Source organism: Pocillopora verrucosa, chromosome 12 (genome assembly GCF_036669915.1).
Source record: "Pocillopora verrucosa isolate sample1 chromosome 12, ASM3666991v2, whole genome shotgun sequence".
Classification (NCBI taxonomy): Eukaryota; Metazoa; Cnidaria; class Anthozoa; order Scleractinia; family Pocilloporidae; genus Pocillopora; species Pocillopora verrucosa.
The window spans coordinates 10,384,746-10,406,557 of NC_089323.1; the positions used below are offsets into that span (position 1 = coordinate 10,384,746).

Here is a 21,812-nt window from a genome sequence, read left to right on the forward strand (position 1 = left end):
CGTCTTGTTGTTTTATTTTTTTATTTTATTAATTTTAATTTACAACCCGTTCTACAAAATCAAGTCAGTCAAGAACGCACCTTGTAAGGAGATAACAGGTACTAGATGGGGCAATAAAAATAATGGTACTTTTAAAAAACTCAAGGTGCACGCAACTAGCAATAAATCACTGACAAACCTTGTTTGTAACCTCTGAGGGGCTCCCGCTGGAAACACTGGATCTGAAGGATTTCACAGACTCAGAATCACTACCCCCTCCTCCCATACTACTTCCTTCATCATCGGAACTCTGACTGGATAACCTCTGCCTACCCCCAGCCAGGTTTATTCTGCCAGCAGCTGCAGCCCATGCCACACGCATGAAGCATGCAATTGTTTCTGCAAAATCATCACGACCCATTGTCTGAGATGAAAGAGGACAAAACTATTATTTCACGATAACAAGACATTACAGACTTTTCAATCATTTCACCTCGATTTATCAGCTCACAAAAAAAGGAAAAGCACTTTGCACTAAGTAAGATGTGACCTAATTACTTCTTTCTTCTGAGCGATTGTAGTATTTAAGTTTTCAAAAGTATTTCAAACGTCACACTGATTTTGATGCAAGTAATTATTTTGGTAAGTAAGTAAATTGTGTTAAAGCAGTTTGTTTTGCGCAAGAAATGTATATCGGCCAGTGTGAGTAAATAAGCTACTTATACGTGCATGTCAGGTATCACTGTTAGAAGTCTAAGTTATGCTACTACTATTCATGATATAAGTCATGGTACCCTTGGTAGTTATGCTTAGTAACGTTATTTCTGTAATTTTTTAGTACTCTACAAATAAATAATACAATTAAGAAAAGAACTAAAAGTAAGATGTGGCCTAGGGTAACCGTTAAAATTCCCTTCCTGCACTGCAATACTAGCTTTTACGTCTGGCCCTTTAACGTACCTCAATAGCAACTCTAACAGAAGGATGTACATCATCGATCACGCTACTAGAGCGTGCTCTTTTTGCTTCCACTGCCGAATTGTTTAGACTATCATTTAAATCTGTTTCCATGGTGCCTGTTGCCATGGCAATTGGTGAGGATGCAATAGTTGCATGCTCCCTGTGTGGTGGAGAGGGTGGTGCTGTAAAAGAGTTTTCTGAGGATTGTCCACATAGCAAAAACCTTCAAGACAAAACAATTAGAATGCAATTTCACAATAAGGACTGTAAAAAACATTACATCCCCAGGATGTTAGATTCAAGAGAATGATGAAAATATAACCAATTAACTACCAAAACAATTTCTTTGAAAGGAACCTCCACTCTTAAAGCAAATATTGCTAAAAAAAAAGCTTTGAATGTATCAAACACGAGATTTTTGGTACTTAGAATTATTTCTCTGACCTTGTAAATTTCTTTCGGCCTTAAAAACCGGCCATTTAACTTCCCGCCATCCTGTTAGGTGCGCAAGGCACTCAAGGTAAATGATGTGTAATGGTAGCGGGGTCTCTGTCCAGTCATTCTCCTGTTAACAAAGCTATCCGTACTTCCATTAGGTTTGATTCATGGAAGCATGGTCCTCGAAATGTTCCGAACACAGACGCGAATCTTTTGGAAGATATGTCCTTCCTATAGCAAGACTCCATGCACGTCGTAAACTGTTGTCTTTTCGGAAGCTAGAAAAGAGGAAGCTTGGTATCCTGCTTGGTTTCTGACTGATTACTGCACTCAAAAGCAACGCAATGAGCCGTTTTGCTGGGAAAAACCCCAAATACGAAACAACGGAACAACCATTACACGTCCTCACACCAAAACTGATTGGCCGATTTTGAAGGCCGAAAAAAAATTAACACGGTTAGAGAAATAATTTTAAGAGCCAAATATCTTGTGTTTGATACGTTTACAGCCTTTTCGGAACTATTCGCTTTAAGACTTGGGTTCCCTTTAAACATAATGCCGGAAAGACTAACAACCACATGTAGCCATTAACAACAACAGAGACAAAAAGTAAAAACAAGGTAGACAAAAATACGACAAAGTGGCCAAAAAGGTAATTTTATTACAGACCTTGCTAATTGTAGACAAATTGCGTAGCAACCTCTGCGAATCTCAGTATCAACATCTTGAGGAAACATGTCCTTCTGGAGGATATTCACCACAACACTGTTTCATAAAGTCGACAAATAAAAGAAGAAAAAACCACAATTACGTTCGAAGTAATTATTTGCATGAACCCTTTCCACACTACTAACATCAGTAGACATATTCTCCATTCTATTCTCTATGCAGACAGAGAGTTTTTTTTTATTTTTAACAATCAAGAATTTCCTAAGTTGGTGATCATTTCCTTATTCTTGTGACCTTAATGTTTGATTCAGGGCTGATTTTGTAAGGAGAAATTAGATGCTGGTCATTCTTAGGGTCAAAGGGTTTATCAGCTGGTATACGCTGATATGGATCATGACGTTTAGACTGCACACTGCTTGTCTTATTCAGACAATGAAGTCTACTGCACATGCTTCACCTCATGAACAGTTTCTTTGTGTACTTAAGCAAACATAATTATGTGCAACGCCTCAGTTGGATGAATTTTACCCTAGCATCTGTGGTCGGACAAAACCACCAAAAATAAAAAAAAATTTAAAAAGTAATATCCTTTGGAAGGCACTCGAACACAACGTTTTTTTACTTTCTTCAGTCTCGCTACTCATTATACTTCATCGGATCGGAAGAAATTTAGCACACACTAAATTGAATATGAATGAACTCTTATGTAAGTCCTCAGTACAATGTATATATATGCATATGCTTGGAAAAAAAATCTCTCGTCTTCCCACTACGCAATTAATAGTCATCGTGTTCGCTTCTAAGGTGACTTTTCAGTCTTTTCAACAACCTGGCTGTTTAGGAGATATCTCATCTATGATAAAGCCACCACAAAACAGTCAAGTTTCAGGAATAAAACAATACCTTAGTCCCCCGGCTGCTAAAAAGTTCTCTTTGAACATCCTTGCATTGGCGCCTCCATCTCTGTTTTGTGTCGGCATCAACTTGCTACTTAGGACCTAAAATTTGTCAAAGAGAACACTAAGATACTGCCGTGAGTTCCAATTTGCTTTCCAGCCCTGTCAGTTTGTTTTTTTAAACACTGTGACCTCATGTGAGTTGATAACCATTGTAGACTCATTTTCTTTTTCAATACTGTAGCAATACATAATCATTTACCTCAAGGTTATAGAGTATTCTGAATGGAGACATGCCGGGCATCACACACTTGAACATGTTTTGCAAATTTGTCATCGACAACATTCTGTCATCTGTACCTCCAGGAGAGCAGCTGATGTTATACTGTAAATCAAAGAGTTTTAATACGTAGTTGTATGGTGTATATAACAAACAAAAGATCACACCCTGTTAGCTGTACAAGTAAGTGTTAAACAACCCGAAGGGGAACTGACCTCTCATCACAATCCTTCTGAATGCGAATAATTAATTCAGACGAACTGTTTCTAATGATCTACGTAACAAAATATGTTTCCCCAGACAATCGATATCAAGTAAATTTCTAGTTTGTGGTCATACAATGACAGACCGCAACATCTCTATACAAAAATTAAATTCGATGGCATGATTGAATTAAAAGAATTGGTTGAAATCGTCGATTTGAATAATCTCTGGTATTTAATCAGGCCAGTACGGGATTTGAACCCATCACCAGCTCCCAGTTGGCTTGTTAGCTCAGTTGGTTGAGCGCTGCACCGGTATTGCGGAGGTCATGGGTTCAAATCCCGTCCAGGGCTGAATTTTTTTCAGGCCCTATTTTCAGTACTGCTCAAGTAGAGTTCGCTACTGTGATGATCGCTTTCAAATTAAATCGAGTTTGCAATGAATTCACTACCTGTTTTCCTATGGAGTCCAAAGCTTCCTGTACATCAGGATCTGTTGGCAACAACATCAGTAACCTCTGTACTCGCACAGTAATGCTGCGACAAGAAAAATAATTACTAAATTTAGCAACTGCTAAGATCTTTCAAACATGTGCGTTTCTGCCATTTTTGTGGCAGTTAAGTACTGCACTTATTTTGAGGCAAGAGTTTACCTTAGTGATAAAGCATGTATGTACTTCACTGACTATTAATAACTGTAATAATTTCGTCAACAGACCTCGTTAAATCAATATTACACAAACATGCCAACCAACCTCGGTTCTTCAAGCTCGGCCAGTTGATACAACTTGTCAAAAGCTTTACATTCAGTGGCCATGATAACACCTGGCATCATCCTCTCCTGAAGGCAAAGTCACATTTCTAAAGTCATATATCTATAGTATCAACCGACACGCGGCGTTTTCGATAAACGTCGGTACGAGTGCCACCTAAAAGCACTGTTGCCGCTGTCTGTTGAGCCTGTGAGCAGGCTCTTGTGTTTGGATTTCGCCTTACAAGCCCCTCTCAAGGCATACTTACACCTCTCAAGGCACACATACACCTATTACACCATCGGCAGCCACTTATGGACAAACTTATTTAAAAAAAAACCCTTCTATACGTCTACCGCTGCATGTCAAAAAGTGGCCATAGGCAGAGGGTCTACACTAAAATGTTTCGTTCATTTAAACATGTATTCAGGTGTACTCTTATTGTCAAACTCACCTGCTCCAAGGCATAGGTTTGCCGATTTGACCCACTTGCACTGGACTAAACACAAAACAAATCAGATCATAGAATCATGTTCATAAGGTGTCCTAAGAACCAAATTTCATTTTTCTGTCACCTTCAAGTAAATGTGATGTATTATTGTTGTTAAGAGCTTCCAAGTATAGCTATAGCACTTTCACAAAACGAAACGATCATAAATGTACCTCATCGATCCGCATGGCCTCTTGACTCTGAAAAATAAGACAGAAGATCCAAATTCAAAAAACTATTTCAAAATCAAAATCAGCAAGACAGTACTGACACAAAGAATGCTGGGAGACCTTTTCCAGCTTCGATTTTGAAAATAATTAAAGCTTAAGGCTTTACATTTATCCAAGATGATTTGGTTTTATCAACCGAGTTTCTTAAGTAAATTGACCACCTTTAAGAGTTTCTGACACTGACGTTTCAAGCGTTAGCCCTTCGATAGAGCGAATGTTGAGTATTCTCGTGGTCGTTTCAAAGGAAATACTGAGACAAGAGGTTTAAACCACACTTTGCTGCAATATTCCTTATCTCCTATTGCTGAGTCATTACCAAAAATAAAGTACGACATTGTCAGCAGGGAGTAGAGGTATTAGGAATAAAATCAGTAGGCCAATCCAGAAAAATGAAACCTTAGTGGCAGACAATCGACAATTTTGTTTCAATTCATCCCATGCGCAACAAAATACAACCTTCAGACTCCATAGCACCAATAGAGTCATAAACTGACCTCAGCTTCTTCCTTGGTGGGTACAGTGGTGACACCTGACACAGAAACTTTGGCAAATAGCAGTTGTTCATCTTCAAACTCCAGTTGATACAAAAGCTTCTGATCCTTAGATGGCAAAAGCTGAAATCCAATTAAGACAGTTCGTAGTGCTCATCAGTTACCAGACTATTGTAAAATAACACATGACTGATAATTCTTCTTCTGTGAGCAAGTCACGCAGAGACTTATTCATGTATACTATACACATTAAATGATAAGGTTTGTAACGCCATCCCTACCGTTTCGTTTGCGTTATGCGTCACATGATGCTAACGATAAGATACGGGACCATTCTAGCTCCGCGTGGAGCAGAACGTTTCAGAACGCAATCAAGCGCATAGCTTCGTTCGAGGCACGAGTTTTCGCACGGAACTCTGACTAACCTTACAGTCTAACGGTTCCATACGGTTCTTGGTTGAGGCAAGAGTTATTTTCGAATCTCTAGTACAATTTTAACACCGATCTTGTACATTCCTCTAGCATACACGGACCTTAGGGATTGGATTGTGTGGTTTGCTCGACTACAGTTTCCTTGCATATACCCCTTTCTAGCCGAAAACGCGGTCGCTACAGGTTTGCTCACAACAATCCGATCGCATACTCATAAAAGAGCTGTACAGATGTTTATTTTGTTTTATGAGACATAGCTATATAAGTAATTTGGACCTCAAAAACATCTAATTGTTACAATACCATCAAAACAACGCAGAAAAATCAATCCTAAATAGAAAAAAACACACCGCTCGCTACAACAAAAATATCAGACTAACTGCTAAAACGACTCTCCCTGAATACATCAAGATCCTAAACAACACTTGCAATCCATCCTCGTTATTCTCGCAAAATAACTAAAGAGCAATTAAGGACAATTAAGGAAAACACTTGAGTTCCAGGAAATGGATTGAAAATGCACCTACCAACTTTTCTGAAGTCGATATCTGAATTTGCTCATGACTGGTGTTCAGGCGGTTGGCTATCCTGTGACGAAGGGACTTTAAACTTTCGTTGGAATGGGACTAAAACAGATAAAAAAATATACATTAAGATAAATAAAACGTAGTATGTAGAAAGGAATCTTTTCAGTAGTTTGATCATTGGGCGATTGGCAATTCTTTTAAAAATTTTCCAGAAACAAACTTTTACTGTTTGCCGTCATGATTTTCTGTTCAAGTAACAAACAAGGAAATAAATTAAATATATACTCCTCAACATATGACACGTGTGGATATTTTGCGAGTTGCGTAGTACTTATCCGAACCTGGAGGGGCAAGAAAAATTGAGAGCAATGAGCATAATGACTGATCGTATTTCATTTTTAACCATCGAATGAGGGAGTTGTTCTGCTATTGTTTTCTTTCTAGTTTTCGAAATCCATCCTTGGCCCTCATCTGAGCATGGCATCGATCGCATAGGGCATGGGGGAAAACAGAAACAACAAAGCGAAACCAAGTAAGTGTTATTGTGGCCTATAAATGAGCGTAAAAGCGAACCTTATGATACAAAAAAAACAAGTTTGGAATGTTTGCTGAGGCCATTTTGTTGCACCACTTTCCGTCGGCATTTTTGCTGTGTTCTGCAGTCTAACACTGTAGCATATATTGCGCGCTCCAGTGCCCTCCTATGATAAAATGCTGTACAATAATGATTCAAATTAAAAAACTTGTCAATAATCCTTCACAATGATGTTTAATTGTTGTGATAACCCTTTCCCAAAAGTCTTACCAGTAGCCATTAATGAAACTTTCCTACGGGCCACACCCATAGAAAGCTAAGAACGACAACAAATAGATAAGAACCTGAAGAGTGATCTCTTGTCTGGGTAAATCAGAAGACACATTGATGGTGATAGGATATCCATGAAATGACGCTCCATGAGGTAATAAAGTGCGAGGACCAGCATGGAGATCCTTATGAAAAATGAATGAAAATAACCATTGGTAACTACTATAAACATCACAACAGGTTAAAACTGTATGGCTCTAACATCTTATGTTCGTTTTACATTTTGCTTTTTGTTTGTCGGCTCATTTCTTGTTTAATTTTTATTTCAGGGTTTTGTTCTTTCTTCTGTTTGTTCGTTTCCTTTTTTGTTGTATATTTTTTATTTCACGTGTTTTTGGTTTTTTTTTGGGGGGGGGGAGTTCCTTTTTATAGTAACCCATCCCTCTTAAAAGAAAGTCGAAGTTTATCATGCCAGGAATGTTGATTTCGCGTCACCCAAATTTATAATTTCCGTAGTTCATAATTCAGCAGGTCCTTCTGAGCTTCATAACTACTCTTATTATCAAATATAATAATCATGGCCGAAAGATCCCCTTGAATTTTTTGATTATCAAGAACCGGTTTCAGATTTATTTAGAGATTTAGAACTAAGTATAGGTTTCCTTTAAATCAATCTTCCTGCAAAAACCATTTTAACTACAATGCAATTAAGCACGAGATAAGGAGAGTTATGGGGATGCTTTGAGGTAAAACTTAGGAAACTTAAACGTTCAACTACCATAAGAGACAAAGACAGAATTTCTCCTTATGATGTCAGTACAATATCAAGCAGAAAACTGATGAGAAGGAAGAAAAATGTCGATAAGGGGAATATTAAATAATCCAATATAAATTCTTAAGACTAACATCATAAAATTATATGGCACACAGTAAGGCAAATTACTGATGAGATCTTGAGAGTGAAAGGGTGAGATGATACAATTTCAAACGTTAGGATAACATTTATAGGACAACAAACCTCCACAGTAATGATGTACTGTTCCACTAGCACTAAAAGCCTCTCGACACTTAACATGTAGTTAGCCCTGTAAACACAAACACAAACACAACAATCAAACGTACAACAATCGACATGGAAACGTACATGTAGCACTACTGTACATGACTCTGCAACTTAGTCTGTTTTGCTTGTTTGTTGGTTTGTTTGTTGGTTTGGTTTGTTAATTTTTATTAAGGCCACAGGCCTCCAGTTTTCAGAGGCAAGGACTGTCAAGCCACTAATGATTCAAGTGTATACTTTTTAAAACGCTGGAATTAGTTCTCTCTATCAAACTCAACGGTTTGGCAAGCAGAAGATAACACTGAAAACTTGATTAAATGGAATACAGTTAAGGCGATTCTTCAGTATTGCATTACGCATCCTGTACTGCGCACAAAAATCACGTAATCAAGTGAATACGCGCACGCGTACGGAGAACGCAATCAATGGACCAGGTAAAGAGGTACGATGGGCTTTGGCTCGTGAACGAGCACTGTGACCTATAAGCCTAACAGGCCTTAAAGCTAATTTCCTGCCCATACCTGGCTGATCCTGGACTAATGGGAACATCAGGTGTCACAGGAGCAGAAGTACCAGCAGCAGCCGCAACACCTGCTGCTTGGTTGAATGAACTTTGTCCCAGGCCAGACATCATTGCCTACAATTTAGGAACAAGTCAGTATGATAGTATTAACCAAAAAGAGACTGCACTATTTTGAACAGAGGTGTAGTCACACGTCTTTATAGAAACATTACCAAGTGGTCATGATAGACAACTGCCTGTTTTTGTGGAGGTCACCATAATTATGCCTCTTTAAGACTCTGCCGACAGTTTTTAACTAAAAATTAGGACACACAAGATATCACTTACAAATTATCAACAACGAACCACCACAAACTACTCAACACGACCAAAGTAAGCCAAATGAATAGAGAGCAAAAAAGCAGTAATTAGTGGTCAAGATTGTGACCAAGAAAACTGTAGTCGAAAAAAACCAACCCACCTCAAGGCGTTTGTAACACTCCAAAATAAATTTCTTGTGAATATTTACAGGATCCTTGAAGGCAAAAAACAGATACGCATGTACCAAATTTGCACTCTAAAAACGACACTCAGAACAGAGAGTATAACACTGTTCACGAGGATGCTGTGTCAATAACACATACAAATGTACCCTTGCGTCATTTATTTAATACATTGTTGATAACAAATCACTATGCAGTAGAGTGACTTATTTTCTAAAATGAGTGTACTTAATACGATGTTTCTCTTAACTTTAAAGACACACTCAGACAAGTGCTTGTTTTTAAATTTGTTTCCATACGTTCATGCACAGTTGGACAATTACATATCACAAAGACATGAAACATTCCTCGAAAGATGCAAGCACACATACATCACGCAACAAGGATAAGACGCAAACATCTTTATTTTTACATACAGGTAGAACCTGATCGCATATCAAGTCAAACAAAAACGACACATGATGCAACTCAATATCACAAATTAAAGAAACTATTAACCATTTGTATTACAGTATTTACTTTCCACGCTCACCTTCTTCAGCTTTGAAGACAGCCAAGTGTAACTAAGTTCCATAAGTTGTTTAACAGCTAACATGGCTATTTCCTCCGATGGAACCTCAAGAACAATCCTCCACAAGTAGTCAAAACCTACAAGGTCCATTTTCTCCACTGTAAAGATGTTACCAGTCTTCTTGATGCGATTGTCATTGTGGTTAACATTCTCCAGAAATGCTTTGCAGCAAGCAAAGCCTGCAAAAGAAATACGGCAGATTATAAAGTTGTAAACAAATTGAAATGTTTGTTTAGATTTGACCCATAAAACCCAAGAAATTAATTTCTCCTTACAACATCAACACACATTTGAGCAGGAAGGTACTGAGAATTAAGAGGATGGTCAACAAGGGGATTATTATGATTATTGTGATCAAGAGAGAATTTCTCCTAACACCATTAATACAGTATCAAGCAGACAAGTGATGAGAATAAAGAAAAATATCAATTAGGGGATTATTGGTTGATCCAATTCCAAATTCTCCAAACTAACATTATCTGAATTGTATTGCAGACAGTAACGAGAATTACTTAAGTGAGATCTTGGGAGTGAAAGGGTTAACAGCAAATTCTCAAAAAAAAAACCTTATGGTATAGGTAGGGCAGACACTAAGGAGAATTACTAATGAGTACCCGGGGGTGAAAGGCTAAACAACACCTCATGTTATATCATGCCATAACCTGCAATTATATCCCAAGCATCACAGATTATCACTTGACAACATACATGTATGCCACTGAACATTACCATATGGACAAAAAGTTTTCAATGTCATATTTTACTTCTGACATTCTCTCTTCATCCTTCTTTATCTGTAGTGTTTTAGGATGGTCAATGAAAGACCTCCATATGATTTGGTCAAGCATATTGTGGTGGAATCAAGTACAATAGGCAACCACATGAAGGGGGTAAGTTTCTAAAGAAACTGAGGTGCAACATTGGTGGAGGTGGAGGTGGAGGTGGAGGTGGAGGTGGAGGTCAATAAAGATCATTTGGATATAAAATTATTAGCAAAGTTGATAATGTAAATTGGCCTTCATAAAGAGTTTCTAAAACTGTTGTTTTGAATATCAAATATCAAGCAATAAAAGCAAAAATTTTATATTTTATATAATATCAAAGGCTAACCCTGAAAATGTCAGCTTTAGAAACTCTTCATAGTGGCAAAATTACATTTATTAACCCAGTTGAGAAAGGCAAATCACCAAAAGTTATCAGTTTGTATTATTTGCTATCTCAGTGTACCTTTCATTGTCAGCTTACTGGGATCCAGCTTAAGAACCTTTCCGGTAAACATCTGAGATTGAGTGTCTGGCTCTAAATCACACTGTCCTTTGAAGAACCAATCAAAGCAAGTCTGCAAAGGTTAAAATGAAACATAATTGAAAAAATGTCTATCACATTTATTTCTCATAGGAGCAGAACAGAGAAAAATATATGCATCCAAGTTGAGAGATCAAATTTCAGTCTCATCTTAATAATTTGCATCCTCCACATTGCTAAGATAAGCTTTAGGTCAGAATATTTATATAATTATTATTTGCCTTAAGCCTGTGATTCAAGAAAATTTTTTCATTTCCTTTTAAAATTCCACAAGGTTGTTGAATTCGCAAATAAACAAAGTGCAGTCTATCACTTAAATTGCACTATAGACACAAAATGGATACATACACCAAGTAAAGTGCGATATAAAATTCAGTTGTCCTTATCATTATTGTCATCATCATTAATATTTTTAATACTACTTTCATCATGATGATCAGTTAACCAAAGCAGCTTGTAGATCAACCAACCTCACGATCAAATTCACAAGCATCAACATTAGCTACTAGACAATCCCAGATATCTCTAGCTCTGTGCCAGTGGAGGTAGAGTACCCCCTCTTGCAAAACAAATGCAAGAAAACGCAAGTGGATGTTGACAAACTCCTTGTGTGTGTAGCGACCATCAACAAGGGTGTCTTCCTCCAGTCCAGCAGGGGAAGCAGCAGTGACAGCAAGCTGGTGACAGTTCACAAGGCTGGTGACAGTCAGCTTGATTATGTCATGATTTTTATGAAGCTCTGGAAGGATGCCCTGAGGATACAGTATATTTGTGGGATTGTGGCTTGAACTGAGCAATAATATACTATCACAAAAATGAAACTTACCTAATAAGCAAAGAATGGAGTGGTTCCTATTAATTAACAAGTTCTAATATAATGCGCTGTTTTCTTACTTATCCCTTAATTGTAAACTATGTAATACATTTTAAGCAAATGAAGATCATCGCAGTATATACTCAACTTAAGCAGTTGAGAAATAAGGCCTGAAAAAAAATTCAGGCCTGAACGGGAATCGAACCCATGACCTCTGCGATACCGGTGCAGCGCTCTAACCAACTGAGCTATCAAGCCAACTGGGAGCTGGTCAATTGTGAGTTCGTCATATACCCGTAGATGGAGAAGGTAATATGTAATACATATTAAGGATTTTAAAAACAGATGCAGTGTTGCAGAGGTCCCAGAATGACAATTAGTTAACAACTGCCTTACAAAAGCACAGTTTTTGAAATATTAAACAAAGGATTATTGATCCAGTTTTCTGACTAATACCTGAATTTTGAGTTACTGCTGATGATTAACATTGATTGAAAGAAGAATATTCAATCCAATGCACAATGTTTTTCCACCTCACAAAATAATTCTTAGGTTTGAGTACTTGGAATAGAGCACAGTCACTCCAAAGTTGGTTGTAATTGTAGACATAAAGCTGAATGAAGCAATCCAAAAAAATGAACTATATCATTTCAAGTTCTTGTTGACCTCTCCCCTCCCCCCCCCCCAAAAAAAAGGTGTTCAAGATTTTATTTTTAAGCCAAGTACCAACCTTGTCATGCTTGTTAAACTGTTGTTTCACCATTCCTCTTGTGATTTTCAAAAGTTGACGGATAGCTGGTACAATCAAAACACCTTTCCTAATGTCCTCCACACACTTGACAGCATAGTTCTTTTTGATCTGTTCCTTCACAGCATAGGAATCGCTGAGGATTTCAATGTGAGATTTAAGGGCCTGATCAACCATATCAGTTGTTAGTGATGGCAGGTGAGATAAGCTCCATAGAAGATCAAGAACCTGAAATAAACACACAAAGGTTGACATACACTTTAAGCACTTGTAGGGAACTTTTAACCATAATCTTTCTCTCCGAAAAGTCACTTAACGTATAATTATACAATCTTAGTCTAAACAATCCTGCCATGTTACTATGTCATGCCAATAATGACAAGTACCTTAGTGGTAATCTTTCCCACTCTCGCTTCCTTTCCAATTCGTCCAATGAGCACAAGCAGCTTCTCCTTCATGCGATCATTCTCTGATCCCCAACTCTAGGAAAAGAAATGCAATAATTGATATTTTACAGACACTGCAATTGTCCTAAAGGTATCGGTAGCCAGATAGGGAAATTGAAATCATACATTGATCTGATACTAAAGCTATACCAGCCAATAATTTCATTTCTAGAGTAAAAAGAGGCACAAGCAAGTACACTGTACTTCTTTCAAACAATACTAGAAATTTTCATAGCCATAGTCTTGAAAATTACTGATTTGCAAGCTTAACTGCAAGAAAGTAATCTTAATTAAATTAATCTTAAATCTTGATTACAACAATCATGCAAAATGTACCTGTTGGATCAGCACAAATAGGTGTTCAAGTTGGTTGGAGTTAAATTGTACAGCTGCTGTGGCTAAGATATTATGAATGTTGTCCACTTCTGTTGGGTGCTTTCCAACCTTAGTGGAGAAACAAACAACTAACACTTTGAAAATTTCTTTTAATATTTAATCATTATCATTAAAAATCACTTTGCTTAAATTCTATATGCAAGATAAAGGTTTCATAATCTGTTTATTGATGAGGCATTCTCAAAAACTCTTTATTCAGAGAGTGACTAGTAGTTTCTCTTGTGATTGTTAACCCCTACACTCCTCACAACTTATGACCTCATTAAGTAATTCTTCTGTATGACTACTATACAATTCTTATGATGCTAGTTTGGTGAATTTGGTATTGGATCAGCTGATCGACGTAATCCCCTGACTGATGTTTTTCTTTCTTCTCATCACTTGCCTGCTTGATATTGTAAAAAGGAATTTTATCTTTGTTACTCACATGAGTTAAAGGATTAAGTCTGACTGATAATTTCGGAATGATATCAAGTAAATAGTTGATATCTATCAAAAACTACTCTGACAAGGTGTATCCACAACAGTAACTGTTTTGAAGTGATAAGTAAAATAATAGTTACTTTACATCATTCTTTCATTTAAAATGTTTCCTCTGCCAACTAAAGAATATTTTCTATTGACAGTAATTACATCTATTGAATCCTAGAATTCCTATCTGTGGTACACCTGCAGTCACCTACACCACCAATCTGAAACATTATACAGATTTGGAGGAAATTTACCACCAGTATTAAAGTTTTAACCGATGGTTTGGACTGAGTAACTAAGTCAGCAAATAAGAAATGTAACATAGGAAAGCAATATACACTACCTGCATTTTCCATATGGTTGTCAATTCATCCAGCGAAAGTTTTGTTCCGAGAAATTCCACAAGGACTTTAATTCGGTCACAATACTGAGACTGATGAAGATTACCTGTTTGTCATCAAACAGAAAAAGTTGTAAGAAAATAATAATGCATAAAAATTTGGTCTTAAAACAGCTATATGAGGCAGCTAATGTTTTTTTTCTTTACAACATGGCAACTAAAAACAGGAGATTCAAGACATTTTGAAGAAGACAGCAAAAGCTGCAAAGTAAGTAGCTAGTAGAAGTTTGATCTTTACTCTAATGTTTTTAATTTCAGAGAAAATAGGCCATGGTTTTTTCTCGACATGGACGGCAAATTTTCCCAGTTGCTTGATCTTATTGAAACGCCAGCCTGTAACAAAAGTACTAATAGTTTATTATTATGTAAAGAATCTCTCTACATTACAAAAATGAACCTGTTCAAAAACTATGTGATGAGAATTTCCAGTCATTGCATCGCATAATGTCAAAGAAAATGAGTGATGGTCTTAAACTCTTGTTACCTACACTTACTGAAGCATGGCATAGGTCTTACGCCATACATAACAACTGGCTAAAATTTCTTGACAAATTGCTAGAGCAGTTTCTCAACTAAAATGATTCCTTGTTACATGAAACTTCGAAAGATTGCCAAATGTGCTTGATATACAGGTAATGGATGGGAGCTCATTTGGTGCATCTGTAGTTTGTCAATTTTCATTTTCATTCATTGTTTTGGATTGGGGAGTAACAAACAAAAACAACATACTTTCAAATGCAATTGAAAGCACTTTATTTTGCAGTAGCCACTCTGTGATGGCATCTTGAGACAAGTTCACTTTGGTGTTCTTGTTCTTCTCTGAATCTTCAATCAGTTTGCAAACCTAGAAGAAAAAATTCATTTCAATTACATCACTGCACATGTAGATGAGCTATATATCTGATGGAGTTGACGAATTAATTTTAAGTACCAATAAAAATGATTCTGTATCACCATGATTCTATGTACAAACCTCTTTCAAGGAGTTCATCTTTGCATTAAAATGAGGACTTTTGAGCATTTTCAAAGCAACTTCCAACCTCAAGTCATCCACTCCAGCCACCATGCTCTGCCAAAGCCTCATACACAGGAGTTTCAGAGTTGTTAACAAGTCAAAAACATCACCAACCGTCTGTTAAGAAGTCAGAGTGTTAAGAGATTAAGGAACTAAAATTGATTACTGCAAAATAATGTGTTTGTAAAAAGATTGCAAACACAAAGAAATGGATAAAACTCCAGCCTCATACATGACAATAACTTTCTGAAGGAGAACAGTCCATTAATGGGGTCCTCTACTGAATAAGCTGGACTTGAATTTCAGAAATTACTGTAAGCCCAACAGGGAACAGTAAAAGCAAAAGCAGAAAGATTAACAATTTGACCCCTTTGAGTGACATCTAATTTCTCCTTACAGTATCACCCTTGAGTCACATTTTAAAGTAATGAGAATAAAGGAAATGATCACCAACTAAAGTGGCTCTTGCTTTTAAATCAAATTCTCCCTTTCAGCACCTTATGAAATATAGGGGAGAATAGTATAAAGAACAATTATACAGGGTTAAAAAAAGCAACAACTTCTCAGCTTCAGGTAATTTTTAAGTTTACCTTTTGTTTCATATCTTCATTAGTAAGTTCTTGAATGTAAGCCAAGGTCTTTTCAAAAACATCACTGAAGACTTTCTATTATGAAAAGTAACAGAGAAAAATATTCAAAGAAATGAAATTCCTAGCTACAGTTGAAGTAACTCAAGCCCAATAGGGGTATAGGGAAAGCATCTTTACAATCAAGCTGACTCACTGTATTATTTTGTGAAATCTTACCGGTAACACTTTGGCATTCAAATAACTGGCGCAAATCCCCAATGGTTTCAAAAGTGCAGCCAGCATCTAAAATCAGAAATGAAATGAGTTTGTAAAAGGCTATAATAACCATAACCATAACCACTCACCCACAAGATGAAAAACTCCAGAATCTTCAAAATTCTTGATTAAAAAATCTTTGAATTCCTGTCTTATTTACTGTACAAGTGTATGTTATTAAAATAATGAGTAATGCTCTTACGGGAGCATCCACTTTCTCAGCTGTCTCAATCTGCTTTTTGATTTCCTCAAAACCACCGAGCTCTGCAAACTGAAAAAGAAAGTTCATGCTTGCCAGTCTTCCTAGTTTGTTACCCTGTCCTATTTTTCACTCAACACACTTGTGTTATTACTCAACACAATTGATTATAATATGAGCAAGGACTATGATGTATGACCATCCACCTTCTTATGTGCTGTTAACCCTTTCACTCCCAGGAGTGACCAAGACAGAATTTCTCCTCACAATATCAATACAATGTCAACCAGATAAGTGGTGATAATAAATAAAAAAAATTTGAGGAAAACTTGTTAAGAATTGTATGGTTGACAGTAAGGAGAATTACAAATTTGATCAGGGAGCTAAAGGGTTAGAATCTTAAGGTGTCAGTAATTCAAGGCTCCTTGAGAGCGAAAAAAGTAAAAACAATAGTCTGGATACATGAATTTACATTAATAAGTCAGACTACCGTACATCTAATACTATACACATTAACTGTCCAGAATCTATACACAAAAATTAAAAGCAAGTGATAGACAAGCTTACAAATGACATCCATAGTGAAAAATGAAAACTCATGAGTACTCATATGTTACACCTAACTGTAATAAATTGAAGTTAATGACAAACATTAGATCAAAAGTATTGCCTCTATAATATTATTTACTCCCTAATTTCATTTTTTTTATGTACAAAATTACACCTGAATAATTAGTGTGCAATTTCCATGAAATATAGCAGGTGTGCCTACAGATGTCCTGGAATATGTAAGAAGTACTTAAGTCAGAAGTCATAAACTTGTAAGAGATACAGTCTTAATGTTACCTTGTTTATCAAGTTTACCAGCCACCCATAAGGCTCCTATGGTAGAAAAAGAAAAAGCCACATGATGTATTTATCCACATTGTAAACTTTATGTATACTACAGTTAAAAAAGCATGTTTGTAGAAGAAACATTAAATGTTCAAATAGTATTTTACTAGCAATAACTTAATTTTGTATTCCCTGATTCATCCAACAAATTCTATTGTAAATCATAACTCTTAAAAAAATTTAAATTAACCAAAAAATGAAAAAATTAACCAACAACATTGGTTGTAAGGATTTGAAAGTGTTGCCAATTTTTTATAATAAGCAATAGCCGCCATAGAAAAGAGAACATAGATTTTAGTCAGCATTTCTTTTTTTCAAATTTTCCAACAGAATTTGTCCAAGATTGTAGTTTGAAAAAAACTAAAGCTGAATTGGATTTTACCCTACTGGATAAACAAAACATGTATTTTACCTTGTATGAAGCATGAGTGTAATAGGCTGAAGTTGGTGGACACACTGCGTAACAATCATCTGCTCCAAAAACTCCTTCATAATACTTCTTTTCCCATGGTTTGGTTCTGTTTTTGAACTGGAACTCTGTTTCTGGATTAAATGCCTAAAAAAGAAATGACCAATATAACGTCAGGAGTGCCTACAGTTAAAATAACTTGAAACACTTAGTTAAGGTTGTAACATGATTATTGGTGCAATTTGGTGTTAAGAAGCTGAGGTTAATTTTTCAAAGATGATAAAATTGCTCAAGTCTGCAGGGCAATTGCAAATTGTACTCTTTGAAACATTCACAGGTTTTTATTTAAACTAAAATAGAAATCATTATTAATATTACTTATTAATAACTTACATGGAAATAGCATCACAAAAGATCAAGACAGATGAAATTTTGACAGCATGTGTGCTTATTTGTAATTTGCTCTTGCATTACAACCTTGCACTCAGGTTACATGAAAAAACATGTTCATTCTTAGTCAATCAGGAGTGTTTAATTTCTTTAGGAATGTTATTATCATAAAAACATAAAACAATTGAGTGCAATCAAATTACACTTGCCAACAACTTGTAACAAAATCAGTGACATCCCCTATTGCAGAGCTAAGTGTGCTTAAAATTGTTTGACGTGTACATGTACCTGTGTCAATAATTCAAGTAAACCAAATGGGACTGGCTTGTACTTAAGTCTGGAAGCTACTAAATTCAAGAGTAGATGGAGCATGTCATAGATTCCCTCGTGAATTTCTTGACCCCATCTATGGACTGCTTGTGTGGTAAGTAGCTGTAGAAAAGGAGAGAACAGTGAATGGTTTAAACCCAAGAGTAACAGTTGATCTTGCTGGCTAACTATTAAGTTGAGAGTAAATGTTACCACTCCAAGTTGCAACTGTTTTGGTCATTATGGTGACTGAAAAATATATTTGGCAACTGAAATTATGGCAAAAGTGGCCAATTGGCAACCAACAGATTTGAAAAAAAAAAACTTGGAAAAGAAAAATGTTAAAAATTTATCAATCCTTGGTCAAGTTACCATACAAACAAATGCAAACAAACCATTTGGTAACTCCCAAATATGCATGAGCAGGGATCAAGTTGAACTGATTTCATTGAGATAAATTTCAATTTGTAATGTGTGCAGCATTCAACTCAAACCTTCAATTTTGCATTGGGAAGTATGGTAACAAAATATCAAATGATTCAAGAAGTTATTTACATTATGGGACGTTTTAATACCAATATTTCTGCTCACTTCAAATGAGAGATGTTAATTGGCTGAGCAATAGACCAAAATCGTATTAAACTTGATTTACGTCTCAGTCTCGGCAACTTTATAGCAAATTGTATCTGCTTTCAGATATCATAGATTCTTCATTCTCTCTCTCTCTTGACCATCATTTCAATCTTTTACTTGGCAAGGGAGTAAACCCAGCAAATTAGCAAATGAAAGCATAGCAATCCCATTGTCCTGATCACTACCTATGTCAAGTACTTGAACATGAAATTTCATTCCATTGTTATGAGGATGTTTTTCTTTCCTTTTGTTTATGAGGAAGGGGAGTGCAACCAAAAATTTTTTCATGGCAACCATTTTCCAATTGAAGGAGGTCCCAAAAGGCCACTTTTAATAAAAATTGGGCTTGGAGCCATGAATGTAGTTGTGAAAAAGACTGTTCAGTTATAGTAAGTGACATTTGGACCATCTGCCAATTTGGACAGAAGAAATGATTAGAGTCACTTGATTCAGATATGTCTTCATATAAAAGTTGTCACAACATCAGTCAATACACAGACAACAGTCTTTTTCAAGATTCCTCTCAGCTCAATGATCACGCCACACAATTAAATAACTACAGTTGTCACTACCCAGTGAAGTAAATATACTGTGGTAGTCATCAAATACATTGTTTACCACATGAATAATGCAAACTTTAAGCCTTACATGTAAAGTAGGTCATGCCATGTTCTAAAAATGAACTGATTAAAAACTAACCACATCAATGACTCATAGATTGATGTGTGAACAAGTTATTGAATGCATCAAGTAAACAAATGATCCTGATACATTGTAGATGAGCTGCAATTATAGCAATTGGAGAAAAGAAGCTGGAAAAACTTAAGTCTTCAATGGGATTAAATGGGTGCAAATGTGTGAATGTGACCATACCTTTTTAAAACATTCAGGCAGTGCTCTGTCCATAAATCTCTTGCAATTTTCATCAGCTTCAGCGAGACCTAAAGAAGAGACAGAATCTTTATTGATAACCGTAAAGCTGATTTTACCATGGGGAAGATGCCTGCTCTAACTTAAGAGTCTATGATCACAAACTGTATCTGAATCAAGTTCATTTATAATAGCAAACATTCTACAAAGATTAAAGACGCTACATCAGTTGACAGTACTTCTCACTACTTACATGTATGTTTTCAGGTCTCTACTAAGTTATCAAAGGGAAAAAAACAAAGATTTGAAACTAAGCAACATACATGTACAATGTTCCAAGAAGATGGAGAAAGTAAGAAGTTTATTGTTGCTCCACGTAATGATTTTTAATTATATGAAACAACTTAGAGTGACTGACACACATCAGAAGTAAAATGAGGGAAGAAATGAAGAAGTCATGAAGTGGCAAGGTTATGTACAGAATACTCTACAGGATGAGAATGGATAGGTCATGGACATGGACAGGACATGAAAAATAGGAACTGATAACACTAAAATGATCTACCACATCCTGCTTTTAATTTCTAATACACACATGCACTAACAAGATAACACCAATTCCCTCAGTAACTTTAATTTAGAAGATAAATAAGCTGTGGATGTTTCCACTGGTAAGCCAAAATCCAAATGTTTTCCAAAGTTTTGGGGAAAAAAAAGCCAATGCACACTATAGCATTTTTCAATAGATATCCTTTTCCAGATTGCACTACTAGTGATGGACTTTTTATTTTTTAGCCTCTCATACCACATGCAAAATCAGAGCAAGATTTCAGTTTCAAACATAATATTTGAAAATCTTTCCAAACAGATGATCGGAATCCCTCCAGACCTCTTTCTGAAAGGATGTGATGTGATAAGAAGGAAGCACTCAAGATTTTTCCAGTCTTACAGAGACAGGATAGAAACAAATATTGATTTAATAAGTTTTGTTTTCAACGAGAGGATATCGAAATGATTTTCAAAATACACTCGAAACTTGAGTACAGTTCAAAAGGGAAGAGGAAGTGATGCTTTCCGTACACAATCATGTATAATTCAGTGTGTAATTGAGCCTGGTTTGTAAAATTCAAGAGAAATAAATACTGACGAAAGGATAAAGTTCCAAAGACCCAGACTCAAGTTATACATCATGGTCCTGACCACTGGTTAGAAATGGTTGCAACTTTCGTTGCACTCACCATCTTGAGCAAATCTTGCAGCACTCTGTAAACATTTTCCCAAAGACTCATCTCTCTTGTAAGGAATTGACCAGTTGTCCACAAAAACCCTGTCCTCCAGTTCATACAGGTTAGTAGTGGGAAATTCCAGTGGTATCTCCATACTTTCAGTTTCATCTCGACTGTGGCTAGCTCCATTTTGGGACAGACCCGCAGGATTCATGGCTTCGTCGTACGACGGAGGTGGCTCTCCCGTTGGAGGCTCAAAAACGTCTCCATCTTCACCTTCTCTAGGATCCAGTAAAGGAGGAATCATGTCTCCGTCATCCGAGCCGTGTTGCGTCTCTGTGTCTTTCACTTCCGTGTCTTCGTAATCAAAACTTGTGCTTGTTTCTTCTCCTGTAAGAAAAGCCACTGCATCATTCAAATCATTCTTTGCCAAACTTAGCGCTTTGCGGATCTGTGCGCTGTCGACAAACCCCATGTTTAGCAGGGTGTCGACGTAAGCTTCGTTAGGCTCCACCATTCTGACAATAATGCCAGAGGTTAGAAATTAATGATTCGTAACTGCTGATCTCTTCATTCAGGCTATAGACTCTGTCGCCATGTTGAATTTTAGGGCTGTCCCGGATGGGTTATAAGCCGGGAAAACTGGTAACTACC

General features: G+C 36.5%; 1 protein-coding gene across 1 annotated transcript in view; it reads right to left on the reverse strand.

Annotated features, from left to right (window-relative positions):
- LOC131786459 (ubiquitin carboxyl-terminal hydrolase 24-like) overlaps window positions 1-21,788 on the reverse strand; it is a 33,818-nt gene extending 12,030 nt beyond the window's left edge. Inside the window, exons 1-32 of the mRNA XM_066159127.1 lie at window positions 21,171-21,788; window positions 19,936-20,003; window positions 18,409-18,552; window positions 17,734-17,877; window positions 17,274-17,309; window positions 16,431-16,499; window positions 16,190-16,255; window positions 15,974-16,048; window positions 15,342-15,500; window positions 15,098-15,212; window positions 14,312-14,415; window positions 13,438-13,545; window positions 13,042-13,137; window positions 12,638-12,883; window positions 11,564-11,845; window positions 11,016-11,127; window positions 9,750-9,967; window positions 9,196-9,249; window positions 8,734-8,849; window positions 8,171-8,237; window positions 7,227-7,337; window positions 6,348-6,446; window positions 5,392-5,511; window positions 4,841-4,867; window positions 4,632-4,676; window positions 4,181-4,266; window positions 3,878-3,962; window positions 3,205-3,327; window positions 2,950-3,044; window positions 2,047-2,142; window positions 940-1,162; window positions 179-403 (exon numbers count right to left, since the gene is read on the reverse strand). Coding sequence (XP_066015224.1) covers window positions 179-403; window positions 940-1,162; window positions 2,047-2,142; window positions 2,950-3,044; window positions 3,205-3,327; window positions 3,878-3,962; window positions 4,181-4,266; window positions 4,632-4,676; window positions 4,841-4,867; window positions 5,392-5,511; window positions 6,348-6,446; window positions 7,227-7,337; window positions 8,171-8,237; window positions 8,734-8,849; window positions 9,196-9,249; window positions 9,750-9,967; window positions 11,016-11,127; window positions 11,564-11,845; window positions 12,638-12,883; window positions 13,042-13,137; window positions 13,438-13,545; window positions 14,312-14,415; window positions 15,098-15,212; window positions 15,342-15,500; window positions 15,974-16,048; window positions 16,190-16,255; window positions 16,431-16,499; window positions 17,274-17,309; window positions 17,734-17,877; window positions 18,409-18,552; window positions 19,936-20,003; window positions 21,171-21,675 — 4,119 coding nt within the window. The 5' untranslated portion in view covers window positions 21,676-21,788. The remainder of the gene's footprint in view (window positions 1-178; window positions 404-939; window positions 1,163-2,046; window positions 2,143-2,949; window positions 3,045-3,204; window positions 3,328-3,877; window positions 3,963-4,180; window positions 4,267-4,631; window positions 4,677-4,840; window positions 4,868-5,391; window positions 5,512-6,347; window positions 6,447-7,226; window positions 7,338-8,170; window positions 8,238-8,733; window positions 8,850-9,195; window positions 9,250-9,749; window positions 9,968-11,015; window positions 11,128-11,563; window positions 11,846-12,637; window positions 12,884-13,041; window positions 13,138-13,437; window positions 13,546-14,311; window positions 14,416-15,097; window positions 15,213-15,341; window positions 15,501-15,973; window positions 16,049-16,189; window positions 16,256-16,430; window positions 16,500-17,273; window positions 17,310-17,733; window positions 17,878-18,408; window positions 18,553-19,935; window positions 20,004-21,170) is intronic.
- Window positions 21,789-21,812: the final 24 nt, after the last annotated feature.